We start from the raw sequence: 26,945 nt of genomic DNA, 5'->3' as shown, positions 1-26,945 counted from the left end.
TCAAGACACGAAAATCAGTTGTGTCTCTTTACAACAACAATGACTTACCAGACAAGGAAATCGAGAAAAAAAAATCCCATTTATGATAGCATCAAAAGAATAAAATAATTGGGAATAAATTTTAAGGAGGTAAAAATTTGTACACTGAAAATTATAAAACACTGAGGAAAAGAACTGAAGACGGCACAAGTAAATGGAAAGATATCCTGTGTTCATAGATTGAAATAATTAACATTATTTAAATAGCCATACTACCCAAAGTGATACACAGATTTAATGTAATCTCTATCAAAATTCTGATGATTTTTTCAACGAAATAGAAAAAACAACCTTAAAATTCATATGGCCTCACAAAAGACTTTGAATAGCCAAAGCAATCTTGAGAAAGAAGAACAAAGTTGGAGAAACCACATCTTGATTTCAAATTATATTATAAAGCTGTAATAATAAAAACAGTATGGTACTAGCATAAAGGCACATAGACTCAGGACAGAAGCAAGTGCCAAGAAATAAAGCATTCAACTGATGCTTCAGTAAGGCTGCCAAGTACATGCAATGGGGAAAGGATAGCCTCTTCAATAAATAGTGCTGGGAAAACTGAATACCCATATGCCAAAGAATGAAACTGGACCCTCATCTTACACTATGCACAAAAAATCAACTCGAGATGGATTTAAAACTTAAATGTAAGACCAGAAACTATAAAATGCCTAGAAGAAAACATAGGAGAAAAACTCCTGACATTAACCTTTGAAATGATTTTTTGGATATGACACAAAAATCTCAATCAACAAAAGCAAACATAAAGAAGTGGGATTACATCAAGCAAAAAAGCTTCTGTACTGCAAAGGAAACATTTAACAAAGTGAAATGGCAACCAACAGACTGGGATAAAGTATTTACAAACTATATATCTGATAAGGGGTTAATAGCCATAATATATAAGGAACTCTTACAACTCAATAACAAAAAAGGAAACAGTTTGATTAAAAAATGGGCAAAGGACCTGAATAGACATTTTCCTAAATAAGATACAAAAAACCCCCACTGTCTTCAAGAGAAAGAGAGAAATTTAAGTTCTAGATTGCAGGGTACTTGGATTCTTCCAGCCTGGGCTTGGTAGAGTGAGGTCCCAGGTTTCCAATATTCTCAGCCTGGGCCCCTCAATCTCAACGTCAATGGTCAAGGAGTCTCCACAAGCCACATTCAAGTTAGCTGTGTGGGAACACTGCCTGCGAGCATGACTCTGCACCAGCAATTGCTCTATAGAAAGCTTGGCAAGGTATAAACTTATAGCAAAATCTTCAGAACATGTTAATCATGTGGTTTGACAGCAAAGGGCCAAGGTCTTAAAGAACAAATTAAGCTATTGTTTTTTAAAAGGTCCCCAAATAAGCTATTAAGTCCTTCAACACATATTCACAAATATTTTCTAATCTCCTTCAGCAACAACAAAGCTCTGCAAAATCATTGCCTGAAGCATACCTCAAAAAAGAAACCAAAGTAAAACAAAAACCTTCAACTCAGTGTTGTAATTAAAAACAACAACTAATCTTTCTGAAAAAAGCTAGAGAGGTAAATAGTACTTCCCAGAAATAGTCTAACTATAGCTCCAGTTCCAAAAATTCATTAATTGGGCATGATTTTGTGAGGTCTACATTTATCTCCTCACATCTCATGGTGGGGGTGGGGGTGGGGAAGAGGTCAAGAGGACCAGACTTAACTCATGAGCCAGGGAAGAACAGAGAGAAGGGGCCTTAAGTAACCTTTTACTTCAGGGACTGAGCACGTACCCCTGGGGCTGCAGGCCTGGTATTTGTTGCCTCTGTTTATCAGTTTGGAGCAATCACCACCTTGTTATCATAAGACTGAGAAATAGAAACTCCACCAGTATTTTTAAAAGTGACAAAATTTTGGTTTCATTGAACAATCTCAGAAGAGACTTGTCTTCATCTACAGATCTGAATAGAAAAAGATACCAACATATAAAAAATATACAGCAGGTAATAGACTTTTTTCCCAGTCAAATATGAAATAAGAGGTTTGAAGATCCAAAGCTACATTAATGCAAATATCTGCCTGTTGCAAGTATACTTTTTGATTAAATTGGCATACATCAAGTACAATTAGAAAGGTTATTTATAACGAAGAAATACATAATTCTGCATCTTAATGGGGATGACAATTACAGCTGATGGTTGCTAATTAACATTACTTCTTTTGCTCTGGCTCTCAGATATTTCTTGTAGGATCTTTATGCTTTATGGACACAACTAATTCCGGAAGGCACAAAAGAGTTAATTATCAGCCACATTTGTGCTCATAACAAATTCATCAGTAATTTGCCCAGCTCTGGCTCACACTGGAGACCAGGGGATCAAGTAGAATTGGTAAACTCTCACTCAGTGTCATGGCAGGAAGATTATTCATTTGTTTCTTTCTAAGGAAAGGTGCACCTACCCACCAGATGTTCAGAATGACAGGGAGAAAAGCCCCTCTAGTCCTCCCTCCAACTGGAATGGTGTGTGGATATCACTTAATCCAGGCAAGCAGAAATGCATGGCATTGTTTAGTTCAGTGGTGCCATCCTCTTGTGCCAACATGCCCACTGTGCTTACTCTCTCGGACAGCTCAGGGGTGTGTGATCAGTAAGCCAGGAGCAAAATGGAGAGAAAGAAGCATTGCAGCTTTCAGCATGGAAAACTATAAAGCCCTCTTTGCTTGTATTGTACATTACATATTTATTTTGTTAGCATGAGATAGATGAATATTTCCACATACAAAGGTGCCCTGCTAAAATCAGGATAAGTGATATTAATGTCCTATGGTCAGTATTATTGAACCTCGAAAGCAATAAACTTTATGCGTCAATAAATATTACATTTGCAACATAGTTAACATTCCTTTACTGTCTGTAGCACTTATTACACATTGTAACAGCAAGTCTACAATACATTATTCATATTTGGGGTGTCACCAAGTGATGGATTACTGTAGGAGAGGCTGTCCTTTACATAAATCAACAAATAAAAATGCAAATGTTAACATTTTCAGCCACAACTTTTCCCATCTTGAATGGGGAATGAAAATTTCACATTATATTGACAGGCAGTGGAAAGAACAATTAACAACCTACGCTGTGGATGAGAAAGATGACTTTGCCATGCTGGGTTTTATCACCTGCACATGGGCCCATATGGGATTCTTCTAGGTGTTAGCACTTTTCAGAGAACAAAGGAAAACCTGTCTCCCACAGGCATCTATCTGTCCCACCCTCATCCTTTTTTTGCAGGTCTTGAAAAATCTTGGAATTTAGGGTAGAAAAGGAAAGGGCTTTTACCCTTGTTCTTAGTACCTGCAAAGTTTTGTTGGGATGAAGAAGTATAGACTTTTTTCTTGCATTAAGAGTTTGCATGTAGAAGGTTTGCATGCATGCCTTAATACTTCAAAATAAAATTATTAAAATAATCCTGATTATTAAATCTAGAAAGCAACCACTGTGCCTTCTGGTAACTGATTTTCATTGTACTGAATCTTTTTTTTTTCAACTCTGTATTTTGTATAATAAACCTATGTCATCATGCACGTCTAAGGATAAATCTAGTGTGCTACAGATTGTTTTATTTAGCCAAATGCTCATTATTTAAGACGCTACTGAAAATCTATATTTAGCTGATCTGCAGTATTAAGAACTAAGAGATGAAGATTTTTATTTATTTATTTATTTATTTATTTATTTTTTTAAGGTTGGTAAATAGGAGTCTTCACAGCAATTTTAACCTGGGCTTGTAAAACTATAAAATTGATATGGTCATTTCAGAAAATGTGCACTGAGAATGTTTTACAAAACCCTTACTGGGGAAATATTTTATTCTTTTTCGTGCTTCTCTCTAAACTGAAGTGCAACCATCAAAAACACGTTAAAGTAATATTAAAGATCTCATTGAAGATCTTAGCCTCAAAGAACCTCAACAATAGGAAAATTCACAAAATTTGAAATTCCAGGTTGTCTTTCCTTTTTACCTGTAACTCCTCCAAAGAAATCCCTTAAGGTCAACTAGGATGGATCCTCTCTGAGCATAAGCATTCAACCACAATGTTAAGAGGTCCACTGAGAAAACCCCATCAATATTTCAGAACTACAACTCACTGTAGATCTTTAGCAAAATGCCATCAATAGCAGCATTAAGGATAAAAGAAAGGAGTAATGGACAAAGAATGTGGTAAACTAATTAAATCTTCTGACTGTGGATGGCTTCCCAAACAGGGAGTTATATTGTCAAATATGCTAATATTTAAGAGTATGAGCTTTGCAATCTGAAGTGCTGGCTCTACCTCTTACTAGCTATGTGAACTTAGACAAGTCACTCAACCTCTCTGAGCCTTATTTCCCCCACTTTTAAAGTGAGCACTATAGCAGTACCACCTTATAAAGCTGTGATGAAGATTAAAACAGATAATGCATACAAAGGGCTGTACAATGCATCCCTGTTAGTAGACACTTAGCAGATAATAGTCATTATTAGTATCTACTATGTTAGAGTTACTTCCCCAAAATTCTTTAAAATTAAGTCTCAAAATATATATTTGTCTGATAAGATGCTAGGAATTTAAGTGCTCAAACAATCATATCCCCAAGGAAACATAAACCAAGCCCTTTTGGTGCCGATGTTTACATATTTAGTCTTAAATGTATAATATGGGAAATTTTAATAACATATTTCCTTTCTTGATTCCAGACAAGGCTGATCAAAGTATTAATTCCTCAAATGTCTCTGGTAGTAAATGTTTTCAGTCCTTTAACTGTAGTACAAAATCCACTATAGTTTTCAATATCAATTAATTCAGTTGGTTAAGCTTGCGGTGAAATGTGTAACTAACTATTCCATGATAAAATGCCAAGCAGATTTTCTGACAAGAGATAGGATTACCTTTGTGTTTCTATGGAAATCCTTGCCAATTATCCCTACTGAGTAAGGAAAGACATGTATAAGAAAAGGGCTCCATGAGTTCAACCTGGCTAAATCTACATGCTTACAAATAAGGGCGTGTCTCTGGAGTAAGGGTCACTTAAAATGGTCAAGATTTTTCACTTCTTAATAAATAACTGAAAAAACTGCTCTCTTCTGGAGAATGTCAAAGCAAAGAATCCTTGGAACTTACCGGGGGGTGTCATGTTGCAATGATGACGTGGTTGTGATAACGAGCTCCTTTTGGCTTCCTGTTTTCATTGGAGATGTGGATGCATCTTTCCTAACTCCTGCCATTGTCCCTACATGAACAATAAAGGAAATGATTTGGGCATTTAATAAAAGGAAATGGAAATGTCTATTCTGGAATTCCCATTGTGGCTCAGTGGTTAACAAATCCGACTAGGGACCATGAGGTTGCAGGTTCAATCCCTGGCCTTGCTCAGTGGGTTAAGGATCCGGCGTTGCTGTGAGCTATGGTGTAGGTCACAGATGAGGCTCGGATCTGGCATTGCTGTGGCTCTGGTGTAGCCCGGTGGCTGCAGTTCTGATTAGACCCCTAGCCTGGGAACCACCATATGCTGTGGATGTGGCCCTAGGAAAAAAAAAAAAAAAAAAAAAGAAATGTCCATTCTGAGTAATATGTTAGAGATTACACAATACCCAAGTCTTTATCCCCTGAAATGAAATAATGACAGATGGAAAACTCAGTGGGTTTTTTTGGTTTTGTAAACATCAGTGAGCCACAATATGCTGCTTTAAAAAAGGGCATTTGTGCAACAACAGACTAACTAGAGATTTTGTTTTTAAACCTAATGGCCTATCAAAGTTTTGCTGATTTGCGTTTACTGTAAAAATGGCCAAGAAGGTAGATTGATTTATTTTGTTCCTTTAAATTATCATAAGAAAAGCTCTTTCCTCTTTTTGACAAAATAAAAAATTTCAGCACTTTCTATCTGAGATCCTCCAAATTAAATTGATCCTACCCCATGGAGTTCCCATCGTGGCTCCGCAGAAACGAATCCGACTGAGGAATCATGAGATGGCAGGGTGGATCCCTGGCCTTGCTCAGTGGGTTAAGTATCTGGCATTACCGTGAACTGTGGTGCAGCTTGCGGACGTAGCTCGGATCTGGCATTGCTGTGGCTGTGGTGGAGGCTGGCAGCAGCAGATCCAGTTAGACCTCCAGTCTGGGAATCTCCATATGCTGTGGGTGTGGCCCTCAAATGACAGAAAAAAAAAAAAAATTATCCTATCCCTAAAAATTCCAAGGTAGACATAAATCTCGAACATTTCTTTTAAAGAACTCTAGATTGGGCTAAAACAAGTACCTTACTGGTTAGGCTGATTTGGCCTCTGTTAACCTTTCTCTCTCTTTAAAAAATTTTGCTTTTATAAGATATTGAATATAGTTTCCTGTGTTGTGTAATAGGTCCTTGTTGTGTGTGTTTGTGTGTGTGTGTTAATCTCAAACTTCTAATTTAGCTCATCTCCTCCCCACCTCCTCCCCATGCCCCCTGCCCCTGCCTCTGTCCTTTTCTGACAAGCAATGTTTAGTTGATATCCACTTTTTTCTTTCGTATTGCTACATAATAAGATGGCACAGACAGGAAGATTTTTGGGGTTTTGTTTGTTTTCTAATTATTATTGTTTCTAATAAAACAATAATTTTCTCTTCCTTCTCTTTCTTCCTCTTCTTTTTAATATATTTTTCCAAACAACACAAAGCATCCCTGTCTTTTTCCTGGAAGACTACAAAAAATCTCATTCACGGATTTCTTCTGGTTCCTAGGAAACTGTTGCCCAGGCTGCTGAAAGCAGTTATTTGGGAAGAGTCACTATTTCTTTGAGGAAAGGGTGAATATTCAAATAACATAATGACAAAGCTTTGGTGTGTTAGGAATACCACACTAAGAATATTGTATGCTAACTCTGGGAATGGCACAGTTTAGGTGTGACCAGAGAAAATCAGCACTAGAGAAGGCAAGTCTTAAATCTGTAGAGATCAGCATCAAAACAATCACCAACATCCTTTGTGTTCAAAGCCATACACAATATTGACTGCTTCTATCATGTATATATGTAAAAGACCAGTCATCTCAATGCACAAGTCAGACTTCTTATACACAAACCTCTGGGACCCTCAACCCAAGCCAGTAAGTAATTTCTCAAGATTCTATCAGTTCACACAATGCCTTTAGTCAGTAAATGTTTATTTTACCAAGTGCCTAACGATGAGGGCTGGTGTCAGGATTAAGCTAAGGCTCAATTTATGGAGAGGGGAAAGTAAGATGTGAGAGTAAGAAATGAGATACTCTAAACAATCTGGTCAAGAATCGTAACTCAAGACACTGTAAGGTAATAATAACAGCTAGCTATATGCTTAGTATGTACTTGGTACTGTTAAGTCTTTTCTATACACCACATCTTTTTTTTTTTTTTAAGCTTCACTGAGGTATAATTTGAATATCATGAAATTTACCCCTCTTAAGAGTACAGTTTGATAAATAGTAGTAAATTTATACAGCTATGAAAGCAGAGCCACAGCCAGTTGTTAACATTTTTGTCATGCACTTATTTTTGCAATCCAGTTTTAGAATATTTCATTATTACTCCAAAAAGTTCCCTCATGCCCTGTTGTAGTCAATCTCTTCTCCCTATCTGGTCTGCTCCCATTCTGCTCCAGCTCTATCTGTATAGGTTTGCCATTTCTGGAAAGTAGTTATATTTATCCTCATAAAACCCTTGGTGATAGATACTGTTTACTAATATCTAACTTACAGATAAGGAAAATAAGTCCTAGGAGACTTGCATGACCTGTCCAAGGTCACAAAGCTGTTAAGTGACCAGCATTTGTGTCCAGTCAATTTGACCCCAGTTTTTACCATTGCGCTATACTGCCGTAATAAATAATATGAAAAGTCTGAGGAATTAAGAAGTGGGAGAGATCACATCTGGCTATAGAGTTAGGAAAGATTTGATGCAGGAGGTGGAATTTTAATAGAAAGGAATAAACACCATGAGATTAGGAAAAGCATTAAATTAAAAAACCTCCAGGTTAAACATTTAATCTATTCAGGAAATATTTATTGAGCATCACCATATCCTTACACCTTGCCAATCACTTTAAATCACTTTACCTGCATTATCTCATTAATCCTTACCACAGTCTGTAAATTATATTATTGTCCTCATTTTATAAATAAGCAAGTGGAAACTGTGAAAAGGTCAAGCAGTGTTCCAATACCACACGGTGCTAGTCAGGACAAGGCTGGGCTTTGAATGCAGACAAGGTCTATTTGACTCTGTATTGCAAACTTTTAAACACTGTTTTAGTTGGCCTCAAAAAAAAAAAAAAAAAAAAAGCATCAACAACTGAAAAAAACCCAAACTGGTCTTTGGAGAGGTTATTCCTGTGGCAGAATTTAGAATAGAGCGGAACAGAGAAAACAGAGGCAGGCAAAGCAGTTCACTACTATTACAACTGTCTGGGTGGAGTCCTGGGTGATGGAGGAGGAAATTAAAATAGGTAACAGAATGAGAAACAACTGGGAGGGATTTGTGAGTGAGGCAAGAGGGAAGAAGAAATGCCTGGTGGTAACAGAAGAGAAATATCTTTTTAGTCACTATCAAAGAAAATCTGAACATCAGTTTTTTTTTTTTTTTCTGTTTTGATACTTCTTTTAAAAACTTGGTTATTTGACGGGAGAAATTTTAAAAAGGAATTTTAAGAGGGCATGCAGAGATTTCTCTTTACTTTAGGCACAATAATGTATGTATATATGTTCATTCATTTTCCTGGGTAAAGAAGCCATAATTTTCATTCAATTCTGAAAGGTATCGGGCCCCCCAAATTAAGAATGATTGTTCTCAGACATAGGGCAAGTTTATCTCTTTTTCTTAATTCTCTAAGCTCTATTCTTTATTAAGTTTCCAGAAAGCTATATATCAGCTTTTAATTATATTTGTTTCTTCTACAAAATTTGTTTTAATATTAAGTATACCAATAATTACATAGCTATGCATATTCATAGATGACATATCTCTCTATATTTATACACACACATAATATATATAAAGACTATACATACACATTTTTAAAAAACTGCTGGTACAAACATCCATTAGGCTGATAAATTTCATATATGAAATAAACACATACATATATTTTTGCATACATGGATTGGAATTGAACATAATGGATCATGTCCTATTTATACAGACCTGGGTCTATATCTGCTCATCTATCAGTTGGTACATCATGATAGAAAAACTTCTTAGAGTTCAATGCTTAAGAAAACTGTTTCTAGGCCCTCTGGAGCTGCAGCAGTGACACCAGATCCTTAACCCACTAGGACACCAAAGAATTCCAATTTTGCATTTTTAAAATAGCTGAGCTATATTTTATTTTATTTTTTTCTTTTTCTACTGTACCCATGGCCTACGGAAGTTCCCAGGCCAGGGAAAAAATCTGAGCTGCAGATGCAACCTATGTTACAGCTGTGGCAATGCTGGATCCTTAACCCATTGTACCACAGTGGGAACTCCTAGCTGAGCTATATCTTAACATTCAGTTTAGTTTAAAGGATAAATGATAAAGAAAATACCAGTGTAATCCCTTTCTAGATGAAGAAAAAGTACTGGCAACACTGCCACCTGGAAGCATCACCGATACCCCTCTCCAGTTATAATCTCTTCTTGTCTCTAAGAGCCAGCATTCTTCTGATTATTATTTTCTTTCTCTTCCTTATAGTTTTACCACTTACATATGCGACCCAAAGATGTGATTTAGTTTTGCTGCTTTTGAACTGTATACAAATAGAAATATACTATATGTGTTCTTCTTGAGATGTCTTTTGCTCAGTATTTTATTTGTGAGATTGATCTATGTTGATGATTTATGCAGCTTCAGTTTGTTTTATTTGCTATATAATATTCCATTGCATGCATTTATGACTTTTTACATCCATTCACTATTGATGGGCCTTTGGAGTGTTTCTGGTTTGGGGCTATTAGGAAGACTACTGCTGTGGCAGATGCCACTAGTTTTCCAACACAATGCACTCTTCCTTTCTTCCTGGGTAAACAGCTAGATTATATTCCCCAATCTCCCTTGTCATTAGGTGTAGTCAGGTAGAAAACTAGTAGATATCATATGTACCATTCAGTCCTGTCCTTTACATGTGCTCTTCCATACCTTTCCTCCTCCTTGCTGACCTGCTATGGCAGGGCCAATGGTTTCTTATACAAACTCTTTCAGAAAAAAAAGGAAAAAAAGACTTCCTGGCCATTAAAAAAAGAAAACTGTAAAATACAGATTTACCATTTTCACCATTTTCATGCATACAGTTCCTTGGCATTAGGTGCATTCCTAAATGAATGCTGTAAACCATTGCCACTATTCAGTTCCTTAACTTTTTATCACTCTAAATGGAAACCTTGTATTAATTAAGCAGTCATTCTTCATTTCCCCCTCCCCCAGGATCCCCTGTCAGCCACTAATCACCTCTGTCTATTCTGGGTATTTCATACAAATGGAATCATACAACATGATTCCAACAGCATGGTCTTTTGTGTCTGGTGACCTGCACTTAGCATAACGTTTTTGAGGTTCATCCATACTGTAGTGTGTATTAGAAGTTCACACCTTCTTATGGTTAAATTATATTCCATTGTATGGATATACTGTATTTTGCTTATCCATTCATGGACATAAGGGTTGTTCCCACCTTTTGAATATTATGAATAGAGTTGCTATGATCATTTGTATACAGATTTGTTTGAGGAGTCCCCGTTGTAGCTCTGTGGGTTAAGAACCTGACATAGTGTCTGTGAAGATATGGGTTTGATCCCTAGCCTTGCTCAGTGGGTTAAGGATCTGGCATTGCCTCAAGCTGTGGCATAGGTCATAGATACAGCTCAGGTCCTGCATAGACTGGCAGCTGCAGCTCCAATTTGACCCCTAGCCAGGGAACTTACATATGCTGCAGGCGTGGCCATAAAAAAGGAAAAAAAAATTTGTTTAAAAGCACTTTGTCAACTATTTAGACTATAAACCTAAGAGTAGAATTGATGAGTTATATGGTAATTCTGTGTTTAATGTACTGAGGAATCACCAAATTGTTTTCCACAATGGATCACTATTTTAAAGTCCCAGCAGCAATGTATGAAGATTCTGATTTACCCACATCTTCTCTAATTTAAAATTTTAGGAGTTCCTGTCGTGGCTCAGTGGTTAATGAATCCAACTAGGAACCATGAGGTTGCAGGTTCGATCCCTGGCCTTGCTCATTGGGTTAAGGATCTGGTGTGAGCTATGGTGTAGGTCGCAGACGCGGCTTGGATCCCGAGTTGCCGTGGCTCTGGCGTAGGCCGGTGGCTACAGCTCCGATTAAACCCCTAGCCTGGGAACCTCCATATACCACAGGAATGGCCCTAGAAAAGGTAAAAAGACACACAAAAAATTAATAATAATAAAATAAAATAAAATATTAAAAAGTTATAGAAATCACAGTGGGGGTTAAAGTGGTGTCCTATTGTGGTTTCAATTCAGGTTTCCCTAATGATTAGTAAACATATTTTCATGCTTGTTGGCCATTTGCATATTTTCTTCAGAGAACTGTCTATTCATGTACTCTGCCAAGTTTTTAAATGGGTTTTTGTTTTTAAGTTGTAAGAGTTCTTTATAGATTCTGGATACTAGATCTGTAAGATACATGATTTTCAAATTTTTATCCCATTCTTTGGACTAGCTTTCAATCTCTTGATAGTGTTCTCTGACACAAGAAAACTTTAATTTTTATGAAATCAAATTAATCTTTTTTTTTTTTTTTTTTTTTTTTGGCCATGCCTGAGCCATCTAGAAGTTCCTGGGCCAGGGATCAAACCCACGCCACAGTAGTGATCGGAGCCACAGCAACAATGATGCTGGATCCTTAACGCACCAAGCCAGCAGTGAATTCTACAATTCTTTATGAGTTTTAGGATTGGCTTTTCAATTTCTGCAAAAAAAAAAAAAAAACGTTGCTGGGATTTTGACAGGATTTGGGGGGTACTGCACTTTTAACAATATTAAGTCTTCAAATCCATGAATATGGAATGTCTTTCCATTTATGTCTTTTTTAATTTGTTTCAGCAATATTTTGCACTGTTCTGTTTTCAAGTCTTAGACTCTTGGTTACATTTATTGCTAGGTGTTTTTATTGATTTGATGTTATAAATGGAATTGTTTTCCTATTCCTTTTCAGTAGTTAATCACTAGTGTTTAGAAATACAACAGATTTTTTTTTGTGTTAAATTCTGATCTGCAACTTTGCTAAATTCATTTATTAGCTCTGACCATTTTTAGGCAATTAGGTCTAATAGCTTCCTTTTAGGTGGGGTGCATTCTCTAGGATTTTCTATGTATAACAGCATGTCATCTTCTAAGAGTTAACTTCTTCCTTTCCAACTCAAGTAAGTTTTATTTCTTTTTCTTGCCTGATTTCTCTGCCTAGAACCTCCAGCAAAATGTTAACTACAAGTGGTAACAGTGGGAATACTTGATCCTGATCTAAGGGGAAAATCTTTCTTTCACAGGTGAATACGATCTTGGTGGTGGGTTTTTCATAGATGCCCTTCATCAAACTGAGAAAGTTCCCTTCTACTCCTGATTTATTATTGTTTTTACTATGAAGGGTTGGATTTTGTTAAATGTTTTTTCTGTGTTAAGATGATCATATTTTTTCTTTTTATTAATAGGGTACACTGCATCAATTGATTTTTATATGTTGAAGTAAGTTTGAATTTCTGGGCAAAATTCTATTTGTCATGATATACAATGCTTTTAATATGCTACTGCATTCAGTTTGCTATTATTTTTTTAAGGATATTTTCATCTACATTCATAAGGAATTTTTGGTCTGTAATTTTCTTATTATGTCTTTGGTTCTGGTATCAGATTAATGCTGGCCTCTTAAACTGGGTGAATAAGTGTTCCTCCCTATGCTATTTTTTGGGAAGAGTCTGGAAAAGATTTTCATTAGTTCTTTTCTGTTATTTGGTAGAATTCACCAGTGAAGCCATCTGGACCTGGGCTTGCCTTTGTTGGGAGTTTTTTAAATTATTGATTTCATCTCTTTACTTGTAGAGGTCTATTCAGATGATCTATTTTTCTTGAGTCAGGTTTGGGAGTTTGTGTATTTTTAGGAATGTGTCCAGTTTATCTAGGTTTGTTGGTTTTTTGTTGTCTATTGTTTGTCTCAGCTGTTATTTTTTTACCCCCATCAGCACTGCTGTATTCATCCGGCTTTCAACATTCTCGGGAATATCCTTCATGTAGCTGCTTCTCTGTCCTGAAAAAGTTCAGAGGTAGGAAAAACAAAGGCAGTCCACCTGTACCAGCCCTTTGAGAAATCCATAGACAGGTTGAAGCAGACTCGCGCAACTCCTTGAGAAAAGGGTCTGCTTTCTCTGAGACCAGATATTAACACCTGGACCTTGGGTGCCATTTTCAAGACTGCTGCCATGCTGAGACAGCAAGAATAAATCAAAATTCCGTAAAGTTCTCCTACCATGTTTCAGTGGCCTTTTTCTCAGTTAAACATTTGCTTGGTTTCTATAAATCATTCACCATCTTTCAGGGCTCTGATAATGTTGGTTCTGACAGTATGTGGTGTTTTTCAGCATTTCTGGGGAGGGACAAGCCCCTGGAAGTCCCTACCCTGCCATTTTTGCTGATGTCCTCCCGACTCATTTATGACTCCAGCATAACTTTGATCCAAAACCTAACAAGGTCATTATTAAAAAAATGGCATTACCCACCTATATCTTCCAATCAGTATAATTCGTCAAGTTAACAGAACAAAGAAGAAAACACATGACCATCTCAAAAGGTGCAGAAAAAAAGATTTGATGAAATTCGACACACATTATGATAAAAGCTCTCAGCAAATGAGGAGAAAACTTTCTAAACCTGATAAAGGACATTTACAAAAAGCCTACAGCTAAAATCATACTTGATGGTGAAAGACTATCTGTCTTCTCTATGACATTGGGAACAAGGCATGGAAGCCCACTTTTACTATTTTACCCTACATTGTAATAGAAGTCCTAGAAAGTATGGTGAAATAAGAAAAAGAAGTAGGGAGTTCCCGTCGTGGCGCAGTGGTTAACAAATCTGACTAGGAACCATGAGGTTGTGGGTTCGGTCCCTGCCCTTGCTCAGTGTGTTAAGGATCCGGCGTTGCCGTGAGCTGTGGTGTAGGTTGCAGACGCGGCTCGGATCCTGAATTGCTGTGGCTCTGGCGTAGGCTGGTGGCTATAGCTCTGATTAGACCCCTAGCCTGGGAACCTCCATATGCCACGGGAGCCGCCCAAAGAAATAGCAAAAAGACAAAAAAAAAAAAAAAAAGTAAAGAAAAAGAAGTAAAGAGCATAAAAAGATTGGGCAAAAAGTAGCTGTTATGAATTGTGCCTCTTTCCCTCTCCCCTCCCCCAATAAATACATTTAAGTCCTAACCCCCAGTATACCTCAGAATGTGACTGTTTAGAGACAGAGCTTTTAAAGAAGTAATTAAGCTTAAACAGAGTCACATGGGTGGCCCCTAATCCAATGTGACTCTTTGTCTTAAGAAAAGACAGGCCAAGGATGCATGTTCACAGGGTATAGGCCACGTGAGGACACAGGGAGAAGGCAGCCATCTGCAAACCAAGAAGGGAGGCCTCATGGGGAATGACTGGAAATGAAGATGGGGACATTTTCATGAATAACGACATGTATTACTTAATTATGTGGGTACACATACATAATTGTCAAGGTTTATCAAGCTGTCTTACGTCCTGTACAATTTATTGTATATAAATTTAATTTCAATTAGAATAAAAGAAAAAACCCCACAGTATTCTTGGTTCTCAAATAGTGCTGTTTTTAAGATCTTTACTGATATCTCTTTGACATTACCAATCAATCATCACATAAAGGGACCAGCACACCCACTTTTTAAATCACTAAAGGTGATGTCAAAAGATCTAATTAATTAGATCCTTGCTGTAGAAAAATTGGGCAAGAAAAAAAAAGAATATACTTACACTGAACAACATGGTGGTGAATTCTAGTATGACTTATAGTTGGCTCCTATATGGGCAGTTTTTCAGCATCCTCAGATTTAATCAACCACAGACTATGTAGTACTGTAGTATTCGCTACTGAAAAAACGTCTACATGTAAGTAGACAGGTATTTCAACACTGAGTTGTTCGAAGATCAACAGTAATACATTAATTCATTAAGACAAATATCATATGATAACACTTACATCTGGAATCTAATATATGGCACAAATGAATCTTTCCACAGAGAAGAAACTCATAGACTTGGAGAACAAACTTGTGGGTGCCAAGGGGGAGAGAGAGGGAGTGGGATGGACTGGGAGTCTGGGGTTAATAGATGCAAACTTTTGCATTTGGAGTGGATAAACAATGAGATCCTGCTGTATAGCACAGGGAACTATATCCAGCCACTTGTGATGGAAAATATGGAGGATAATCTGAGAAAAAGAATGTATATATATATATATATATAAAACTGGGTCACTTTGCTGTATAGTAGAAACTGACAACATAGTAAATCAACTATAATGGAAAAAATAAAAATCATAACCGCCCCCCCCCCCAAAATCCAAACACATTATGGGCGCCCATTACATGTTAAGGAATGTTCTAGGAGGCGAGGATACAATATGAAGTGAGGAACATGTGAAGTGTTTACATTCTAGTGGGAGAAGATACAAAATGTAAATAATAATCAATTACAAAACATTTTGAGATACTTCTTTCTATTGTAGAGAATAGGGAAATGCAAAGCCTCTGGGTTAAGTGATTACCCAATATACAGAAACTTTAAGTCTGAAGGTCAGTCTCTTGCATTTGAATTTCTTTTTTGAGTGGGCTAGGCAGGACAATTTAATCTATATGTTTAGGTTTTATAGTTTTGTAGTATGGTTGTCTTCTGTGTTCTGTTGATAAAGGTATCACTTTTAACAAATCTTTTAGCTTAGACTATTGGGAACCAGCAATAACATATAGTGCTACCTTTCCTAATGATTAAACATATACTAATGATGACGATGCTAATAATAAAAGGAACATAAATAAATGCTCTTTAGAGGCAAGATGGAAATGATTTCTATACTTTGGATACTCTAAGTTGCTTATTTCTTTAGTCATGTCCTCTGTATTGATCCATCATGAGTTATAAAGAACACTCACACCATTGCAAGCACAGGCTCACTTAGGGGAACAACGAGGAGCTTCAGAGATTATTCCTCACTTCAGATGAATCTACAGCAATCCTCTTCTAGTAAAAGAACATGTTTGGGAGTGTCCAGCAGTGACAGCTTCTGTATATTATATAACCTAAAAAAACCCCTCAAAAGACAAAATGAAGGGCATGGTCAACATAATCAAGTGAATCCAAATTACTCTAGGTTTAGCCTCTCTCAAACTCTCTTTAAGTGTTGAGGGGACTCAGAGATCAATGACAGGAACAAAGAGGATGTAGTTCTAAATAGTACTGGGCTTTGGAGAGGCTTTATACCCTGACTTAGGAATGGGAAGTGCTGAGCCCTGAGGTCTAACATTTCAATTCTGGGACATGTGTGCTCAGTGCCCTCACAACTTCCGCTAGCCCATCAACACAACTGGAAAAAAATTCCCCCAGCTTTGAGAGCGCTCATAAAAAGGAATTAGTGATTGTTCAGGGAGGGAAGGTTCTAGGTGAGCCGGGAGAGAATAAAAACACTGCTGTGTTAGGAGGGAAAAAAAGGAATGAAGATTGGATGTTTTAAGATTTATGCTTTTGGCTTTAAATTTCTTGTCTTAAGTTTGGATTTTCTTAAGTAATCTCTCCTTGTTTCCACAGAGCTCAATAAAAGCAACTAAGATAGAACATTCTAAGCATTAATGATTGCAAAATAATTTATATTTTAAGGATGATTCTGACAATACTGTACTGTACTGATATTTTTGCAATCACGAGGTTATTTCTTGAGACAAGAATCTGATCTTTTTTTGTGAAAACATGTTTTGTATTAATAAAGTTGACAGAATGGTGAGAAAGATAGGAGAGGAAAAGGAGTAAGAGACTGATAATAAAGATTAATGATCCTGCAGTAAATGTCCTATGTAGTACTTAATGATTAAAGGACAACAAAAAGTAACAAAAGATATAAAACAGAAGAATAATATACTTAAAAATTCAGACATGCTAAAGAGGGGAAAGCAATTAAGGAGATGCTAAACCAAGCAGTGTAACTTGGGCAATTAGTGTTAGGTCATTGGCCTTATGCTAAATAGGGTGTCCCATCCTGCTGCAGCACAGTTTGGAAAGTCTGTCTCCTACAGCAAATGCCAATTTAGTAACTTTGCCCTGGATTGCAATCTGTGTCTATCAGTTTTGCAACGGGCAGAATGGCTCAAAGGGGCAACTCTTGCTCCCCTAATGATCAGGTATATCATAATTCTGCTAATGCGTATAGGAATAAAAGAAGAGAAAAATACATGACAGCATTTCTCATAAGTAGAAAAAAAAGTTAATAATTTCTGGGAATACCTTGAAACAAAGCTCTTTTAAAAAAATGAAAACTTCCCTATTTTTCTCAATATAGTGCTAACTGGGGCGGGGGGAGCAAAAAAATGAAAAAAATAAAACCATGAGTGAAAACTGTTTCTGAAAACAGCTGCAGAACTGTAACAGCTTTCTCTTGTTTCCATTGATTGGTATGGTAACACTGTAAGACGACTATTAGGATTCATTGTGCACAACAGAAAGTGCTGAAATGTCAGCAAACTATATAGCAAAAAATAATGGGTTCTGAACCCCTGTTAGTCAAAAATGATTTTGTTTCAAATTAGAAATTGATTTTTTTTTTTTTTTTTTTTTTTTTTTTTGGACACAAGCCCCTTCTAGACTTCTGGCTTCTGTAGCTGGGCCTGGGAGAGATTAACCTCTACCATGGTCAGGGCTGGCCTGATGAAACATTTCTCAAAGTGCCTTTTCAACTGCAGATTTCTAATGTTTCTGTGGTCTTAACCAATAGCACAAGTTATTTGTCCCTTTGCTATTACACCATATTTTTTTCATTTTGCCATTTTATCTTCGTGCTGACACACAACACAAATTTGTTGTTAAGTTGTGCAGTGCACCCACCACACCAATTTTGACTGGTTCTCCACTCTCCAAAGTGCAGTGACAAAGAACAGATGGAGCCAAAAATAAGAGTTTCATTTCTAAAGGACTACTGATAGAGAAAGTGGAGAAGAGTCCATCTCAGACAGTGGCTCTCCTTAATTTCTTCTTCCTTCCTTCCTTTCCCCCTCCCTCCCTTTCTTTCTCTCTTTCTTTCTTTTTCCCCCTTCCTTCCTTCCTCTCTCTTCTTCTTTCATTGTGGTCATGGCCATCCACCACAATTTGTGTTTGCTCCTCATCTCTCCCTTAAAAATTCTTTTTTGGTATTGGAGTAGAGTTGACTTACAATGTTGTGTTTGTTTTAGGTGTACAGCAAAGTGAATCAACAATGCATATATCCATTATTTTTCAGATTCCTTCCCCATATAGCTTATTACAGAATATCCTCAATTTCATTTTTGTTTTTGGTTAGCAAAGTCTAAAAAGACAAAAGTTGCTCTAAGTTGTCCTGAAATAACAGAGGTCTGCAGAACTTTTGCTTTAGGTCAAAGAAAATGTACCCTTGCTTTTGTTTCAAATTGTAAAAAGTCTCCCTTCAGAAGTTTGGACTAATTATCATCTCTTAATTATCTGGGAGATAACTAAATGATTTTTAGATCAATCATAATTAAAATGAAAAAACAAGAGAACTGATGAAGAAAGGCAGAGTGCAGTACACCTGCAAAATCTCATAAAGCACTGCCCAATTCTCAGAGAGGCAGAGAAATTAGGAAAAGCTGATCAACACTAGAGGTGGGCAGTGCTAGCTAGCCCAGTAAAAAAGAGGAGAACAAGAAGGAGATAAGGGTAATGGTTGTGAACAGGAAGCAAAGACACCTGGGAGACACATGAGTGAAAGGGACTCTGAGACCTCTTTGGGCCCTTTGTTTTCTGTACATCTCTTCTGACCAATGAAGCTCAGCCTTGTTCCATTCTGCCCCAGAATCCTTCTCCTAATGATTCCAGAACAGATTAAGCCAAAAGCCACTTCGGAAACAATTGGGAAATGCAATTAAATATGACTGCTTTCCTCAACATTTCATATAATTATTTATAATTAGTTTCTTTTTAAAATATCTATGACATTTAAAATAGGAAGGATTGCTGGCACTTAAAAGACTGCTAGGCAATAGAGGTTTGAGACTTATGAGGATTTACTTTAGCCACAATGACCTCTTTTCTACCCTCCCTGTATTTCCAGTTAATTCAGGATTAATTGTGGTCAAAGTTTACTTTCCCAGCAAAGCTTTATGTTCAATTTCTTGTCTTCTTTATTCACTTTGAGCGTTACTTTGTGTCTATGACCATATTTACTGTGGAAGAATTCTTACAGTTTGCTGCCTTTAAAAAGAGGGACATGTTCGATAGTTTCTCATGTGGGTTCTAAGAAAAATGTTGACGCAGTTCACTGATCTGGGAGATGTGCTACCTGTGGCCTGCAGGCACATGTCAGTTTGTAACACGCTTAAGTTTTGCTCAGGGTCACAGGAAATCACCTGGTGTTCATGGCTAGCAGCAGCCAGCAGCCACCTGCCGCCGATACTTCTCACTTTGCTGCTACAGATACTGAGCTTACCTCTTTGGGGCCAACATGTATCTTTCTTTTGACATGTCCATGGGGCATCATCTTCCATATGTGACTGAAACCCAACTGTCTTCTCCCTTCTATTCTCTCCATTGTTTGTGGAGTCTTGATAATTTTTGATGGATGGTGATGTTCCAAGCATCCAGCCATCACATTTTGACTTCAATAAACTGCAAAAAATAAACATGAAAGAGCTGTAGAAAGCACAGAAGGGGGTAGAGATCACAAAAAGGCATATAAATTCAGTATGATTTGAAATGCAATTCCTGGCAGTAAAAACTTTCTTATTTTTTATTGAGGTATATTTTAAAAAATTTAGTGAAGGTCTATTTTGTGTTCTACCACAATAATTTTGGAGAAGAAATGGTCTTTATCCTCAAGAAGCTTATATTTGGAGTTGGGGAAATGAGACACAAGACCATGAAACTGCTAATAAAGCCACAGAGTATGACTAAGAATCAGAATATCTATAAAGATAAAAAGTATGCTAAAACAAGACTTGCAGAACTAAAATGTTTCTGAGTACTAAAAATGAACACTAGGGATTAAAATATCACCTATTTGCTTCAAAATGCATTTGTGTTTCTCATTTTCAATTGTTATAGTATTTATTATGTAGTTAAAGTATGTGAGGAACAGTATTACAGTGCATATGGAAGAATTGGTCTCTGTCCTCACATAATTTCGTTATAAAGTCAACAAGGCAGATATGGAGTCAAGGCAATGTTAATGAAAATAAACACATATACATACATTTTTCTCCCTAGTAAACTTCCCACCATTAGCACATTTCCTCTTACAACATTTTCTTTTTCAGAGAGAAATGTTGTGATGATGTGTATCCCCTACTATTCCATCAGCCCCTTTCAACTTCACCACAGACTCATGATTCTTTAGTTTTGTCTTCCCCATGATCATAAACAATGTTAAAAATCAAAATGAAAAAAAGAATAATTTATTCAAAATTAATATTCTAAAAACTAGGATGGGAATTCCCATCATGGCGCAGCAGAAACGAATCCGACTAGTATCCATGAAGATGTGGGTTCGATCCCTGGCCCTGCTCAGTGGGTCAGCGATCCAGTGTTGCTGTGAGCTGTGGTGTAGGTCACAGATGCAACTCAGATCTGGTGTTGCTGTGGCTGTGGTGTAGGCCAGCAGCTATAGCTCTGATTTGTCCCCTAGCCTGGGAACTTCCCTATGCTGCACCTGTGGCCCTAAAAAAAATTAAAAAAATAAAAAATTAAAAAATGAAAACTAGGATGTTTAAACTCCCCAGAAGTAGAGGCAATATCTAGCTAAGAATAACCTGATAGAATGTTGCTGGATCCACTATGAATCCTACGTGTCCCTCGACCAAGATTTAAATTACATAAACCTTTCAAAGTCACTGGGCTTCTTTTGTATGGATCAGAATTTTTCGTAATGTTTGCTCACATCATAATTTATTAATAAAAACCAATAAATTAAATGGCTTTATGTTCAGAGTGGTATAAAGAAACAAACTATTAGTAGTACAGCTTTATATGGGCATAAAGCAATGTATTAAATTTGTATGCTTAATTTTTTAATTTTTCTATCAGAACCCAAAGATTACTTTCCCACGTAGAGCCACCAGTGGATGCGTATCTTAGCTCATGTAACTTCTATTCATGGGACAGGAAAATGGGGAGAATAAAACTACATCATTTGGGATGTAAGATAAATTCACCTCAATGCAGAAGCCCCAAACCCAGGCAAATCCAACAACTACATTTCTATTTGTTCTTACAGAAAAGTTAATGTAACCAAGACTACTGGACTCCCCAAAATCATACATTTGCAGTTTAGCCAAGCTCCCAGGGCTAGTAAATGCTGATTATTCTCAATACTGAATTCTTCCTTCTATTTTACACAGAAGCTTGTCTGTAACTTTATTCCAAATCCTATCCTGGTAATCTTCTATTTCAACAGGGAAATTAGCTTCTAATTTCCCTGAAATAAAGATGACTATATAAAAAATTTCTTCTATCATTTGCAATTATCTCCAACTTTACCCATAAACTATTCTCCTATTAATGTCTTAGGAAAAAAACACACCTTTTACTCATATTCTAATACCATTTTGACTCATGCCCTCTGTGACTAAAGCCTGCCAATCATCTCCTTTTCTTATAATTCACAAACTCCTCTTCCTCCTCTCAAATGAATTTTTTCCTAGGATTACAAAAAAGACCAGATTTTCCATTAAAAATCAAAACCGAAACCTAAAACCCAAAAATCTTCCCTTAAGTGGAAAAATGCTATCCTCAGTGTCAGTGAGGGTGTGGGACAAGATTTTAATATAGTTCTGGAGAAACTGCAAACTGGGATATAACCCCTTTGTGAATAATTTGTCACTATAAAATAAAAATGCATCTACCATCCTACAATTTTACTTTTGTTGCCAATATATGCATTTCTGTCCACTGGTGCTGAATAGAAATACAGAGACAGAGTTTTGGGCAAAGGAAAAAGAGTTTTTATTGCTTTGACAGACAAAGGAGGTCACGGCTGCTAGGGCCTTAAAGACTGTGCCCTCCTTTGGGGGAAAACTGAAGGATGTTTTATGGTATTAAAGGAGAAAAATAAGGTTAGCAGGGTTAGGACAGGCACACATTCTTTCTTTTGTAAAATTCTAGTCATTGGAGCTGGCATCAGGAGATTGCAGCATAGTCTTGGTGGTCTTCCAGGTTTTCACATCCTGACCCTTCTAGAACAGGTATACTTGCAAAAGAGTATGTTTTTCAGGGGTTACGAAAAATTAGGAAGGTAACAGAAAAACATCAGGTGCTTAGTGTAATTTTAACTCACAAGCAATTCTGTTCAGGGTGAAATCAAGAGAGTAAAAGGTGCATGAGAAAGCTTTAAGCTATTTGTTTCTGAAAGGCATAATAAATGTAATTTCTCTATTTTAGGTGCATAAGGTGTCTGCATCACTTTTAAGAGGTTATACTACAGAATTACATAAACAATAGCAAATGAATATTTATTTACAAATGGTCTTTGCAGAGTTATTATAATAGTGAAAAGTTGAAGGCAAATATCATCTAATAAGAGAATGAGTAAATAAACTATGATAGTCGATGACAAGGCATATTATTCACCCATTAAAATGCAGATGACAAAACGCCATACATTGAAAATTCTAATTGATGACACTACAGGTTATCAATGAATTTGGTAAAGTTGCTGGATAAAAATTAATATACAGATATTTGCTGCACTTCTAATCACTAACAATGAACTATCAGAAAGAGAAATTAATAAAACAACTCCATTCACCATCATATCAAAAAGAATAAAATACCTAGAAATAAACCCACTAAGGAGGTAAAAGATCTGTACTTGGAAAACTATACGACATTGACAAAAGAAATTGAAGACACACAAACAGATGGAAAAATATACCATGTTCATGGATTGGAAGAACTCATACTGTTAAATTGACCATACTACCCAAGGCAATCTACAAATTCAATGCAATTCCTATCAAAATACTCATAACATTTTTCAAAGAACTAGAGCAAATAACCCTAAAATTCATATGAAACTACAGAAGAATCTGAATTGCCAAAGCAATCTTAAGGAAAAAAAGGAACAAAGTTGGAGGTATCATGCTCCTAGATTTCAGAATATACTACAAATCTACAGGAATCAAAACAGTGGGGTACTGGCAAAAACAAACAAACAAACAACCAAAAAACCCACATATATCAAGGGAACAGAACAGACAGCCCAGAAACAAACCCATGCATTTATGGTCAATTTATCTATGACAAAGGAGGTAAGAATATACAGTGGGGAAAAGACAGTCTCTTCAATAAGTGATGTTGGGAAAACTGGGCAGTTACATGTGAAAGAATGGAATAGAAAATGTTTTTATACCATATACAAAAGTAAACTCAAAATGGATTAAAGACCTAAATGTAAGACTGGAAACCATAAAACTCTTAGAGGAAAACATAGGCGAACACTCTTTGACATAAATCACAGCAATATTTTTTTTGGATCTGTCTTCTAATACAAAGGAAATAAAGCAAAAATGAATAAGTGGGAGCTGATTAAATTTAAAAGCTTTTGAACAGCAAAGCTGGAGAAAATATTTGCAAATGATATGATTGATAAAGGGTTAATATTCAAAATACATAAGCATCTCATACAACTCAATATTTAAAAAACACAACCCAATTAAAAAATGGGCAGAAGACCTGAAAAGGTATTTTTCCAAAGAAGATATACAGATAGCCACAGGCACATGAAAAGACATTGCTAATCATCAGAGGAATGCAAGTCAAAACTACAGTGAGATATCATTTCACATCTGTCAGAATGGCTATCAGCAAAAAGACAATAAATAAAAAATTTGAGTGAGGACATGGAGAAAAGGTAAGTTGTCAAATGTACTTGCAAAACTTGTTCATAATATTCTTTAATTACTTTAAAAATAATTGTTAGAATCTATGGTGAGATTTTCTTTTCCATTCCTGATACTGGTAATTTGTTTTTCCCTCTATATTAGGTTGATCATCATGAAAAGGCTTATTGATTTCATTTACATTTTCAAAAAGTCAACTTTTAGCTTTATAGATTTTTTGCTACTGTTTATTTTGTTTTTCACTGCTCTAAGAATGGCTGCTACAATGTTGAAAGTAAAATATAAACACAGAAATAATACAAACTAGGCAAAGTTGGGAGAAGTTACATGTCCTGGCACTGATGTGGACAAAGGCTTACTGTAAACCTGTAACAAAGTCTGAAATCAAGTTATGAGAAAACACACAGGAACAAAAGAGTTTGGAGACTGAGTCTTACCAATTTAGAGGGGTTTGGAAAACACCTCGGGCTTTCCAGACATCTGACCTCTACAAAGCATATGACAAAACCTATCAAAGTTCAAGGTGAATAGGAGGTAATTAAATTGCTGAGAGAGAAAAATCACCATTCTTTAGAGAATGGTAATAAAATCCACATCTCTAAATGTATCATCTACATATAATACATATTACCCAGAGTATAATATAAATTGTCAGACAAAAAAGAAAAAAATGTGATCCATAATAAAGAAAAAAAATCAGTTTATTAAAATCAATCAAAAGATGCCCCAAATGGTGGACTTAGCAGATAAAGACTTTTTAAAATCAAATATTATAAATACATTGATGGACATAAAGGCAACCATGGTTTTAATGAGTGAAAAGATAGGCAGTCTCAGCACACAGAGACAGAAGTTCTAAAAAAGTGCTAGATAGGAACTCTATGGCTGAAAATTATAGTGACTGAAATTCCAGTTGGAAAATGGAGATGAAAAGTTAAATAGTAAGTGAATTCTATGGCAGAATCAAGAGAAGTGACCCAATTTGAAGAAAGGGGAAAAAAAGACTGAAGAAAACTGTTAAGAGTCTCAGAGACTGTAAAGACAATGTTAAGCTGCCTAACAAAAATAACAAGTTGCAGAAGAAGAGACTAAGAATGGGGTAGGAAAGTATATTTGAAAAAAAAATGTTAAAGAAAAAATGGCAGAATATTTCCCAAATTAGGTGAAAAACTCTGACTCACAGATCACAGTCAAACTGCTGAAAACCAAAGATAATCTTGCAAACAACCAGAGAAAACTGTCAATTATATACAGAATAAGATTGCCAGTTAACATCTCATAAGAACAATGAAAGTCAGAAGCTAGTAGAACAATATCGTTAAAGTGCTAAAAGAAAAAAAAAAAGTGTTATCCCAGAACTCTGCTCATAAAAATATCCATCCAAAATGAATGAGAAACAATATTTTCTGACAAACAAAAACAGTAAAAAATTTTCATTTTAGGTTGAGATAAAATGATATCAGATGGAAACCTGGATCTATAGAAAGAAACGAAGAACATCAGAAATAGTGCCTACAAAAAAACCTTCAATATGCTGCCTAAAAGAAACTCACCTTAGGACAAAGGATACATATAGATTGAAAGTGAAAGGGTGGGGAAAAATATTTCACGCCAATAGACATGACAGAAAAGCAGGAGTCGCAACACTCATATCAGATAAAATAGACTTTAAAACAAAAGACATAAAGAAAGACAAAGAAGGACACTACTTAATGATTAAGGGATCCATCCAAGGAGTGGATGTTACTATTGTCAACATATATGCCCCAAATATAGGAGCACTCAGATACATACAACAAATATTAACAGACATAAAGGGAGAAATTGATGGGAATACAATCATAGTAGGAGACCTTAATACCCCCCTCATATCAATGGACAGATCCTCTAGACAGAAAACCAATAAAGCAACAGAGATCCTAAAGGAAACAATAGAAAAGTTAGACTTAATTGATACATTCAGGACACTACATCCAAAAAAATCAGAATACACATTCTTCTCAAATGCTCATGGAACATTCTCAAGAATCAACCACATACTGGGACACAAAGCTAACCTCAATAAATTTAGGAGCATAGAAATTATCTCAAGTATCTTCTCTGACCACAATGCCATGAAATCAGAAATCAACCATGGGAAAAGGAAAGAGAAAAAATCTACTACATGGAGACTAAACAACATGCTACTAAAAAACCAATGGGTCAATGAGGAAATCAAGAAGGAAATTAAAAACTACCTTGAAACAAATGATAATGAAGACACAACCTCTCAAAATCTATGGGATGCTGCAAAAGCAGTGCTCAGAGGGAAATTTATAGCAATACAGGCCTTTCTCAAAAAAGAAGAAAGATCCCAAATTGACAACTTAACCCTCCACCTAAACGAACTAGAAAAAGAAGAACAAAAAAGACCTAAAGTCAGCAGAAGGAAGGAAATAATAAAGATCAAAGAAGAAATCAATAAAATAGAGATTCAAAAAACAATAGAGAAAATTAATAAAACCAAGAGCTGGTTCTTTGAAAAGGTAAACAAAATTGACAAACCCCTGGCCAGACTCACTAAAAAGAGGAGAAAAAGAACCCAAATAAACAAAATTATAAATGAAAAAGGAGAAATCACAACAGATACTGCAGAAATACAAAAAACCGTAAGAGAATACTATGAACAGCTATATGGCAACAAGTTTGACAATCTGGAAGAAATGGACAATTTTCTAGAATCTTACAGCCTGCCAAAACTGAATCAAGAAGAAATAGACCAACTGAACAGACCGATCACTAGAAATGAAAT

At 36.2% G+C, this 26,945-nt stretch overlaps 1 protein-coding gene across 18 annotated transcripts in view; it reads right to left on the bottom strand.

The window, feature by feature from the left end:
* The window catches only part of KIAA1328, a 365,741-nt gene that overhangs the window by 38,871 nt on the left and 299,925 nt on the right, over positions 1–26,945 (bottom strand). For 15 of the 18 annotated variants that reach the window (XM_021096288.2, XM_084964498.1, XM_084964500.1 and 12 more), the window contains 2 exons: positions 19,750–19,928; positions 5,164–5,272 (listed from right to left, as the gene is read on the bottom strand). In XM_021096288.2, coding sequence (XP_020951947.2) covers positions 5,164–5,272; positions 19,750–19,928 — 288 coding nt within the window. The remainder of the gene's footprint in view (positions 1–5,163; positions 5,273–19,749; positions 19,929–26,945) is intronic. The other 3 variants (XM_021096291.2, XM_084964512.1, XM_084964513.1) reach the window with 1 other exon arrangement.

The sequence above is a fragment of the Sus scrofa genome, chromosome 6 (genome assembly GCF_054392235.1).
Source record: "Sus scrofa isolate SSC_HxYL_T2T_F1_AM1 chromosome 6, Sscrofa_HxYL_maternal_Yorkshire_Landrace_v2.0, whole genome shotgun sequence".
In the NCBI taxonomy this organism is placed as follows: Eukaryota; Metazoa; Chordata; class Mammalia; order Artiodactyla; family Suidae; genus Sus; species Sus scrofa.
Note: the sequence above shows the minus strand (reverse complement) of the source record. Positions and strands in the feature narration are given on the sequence as shown.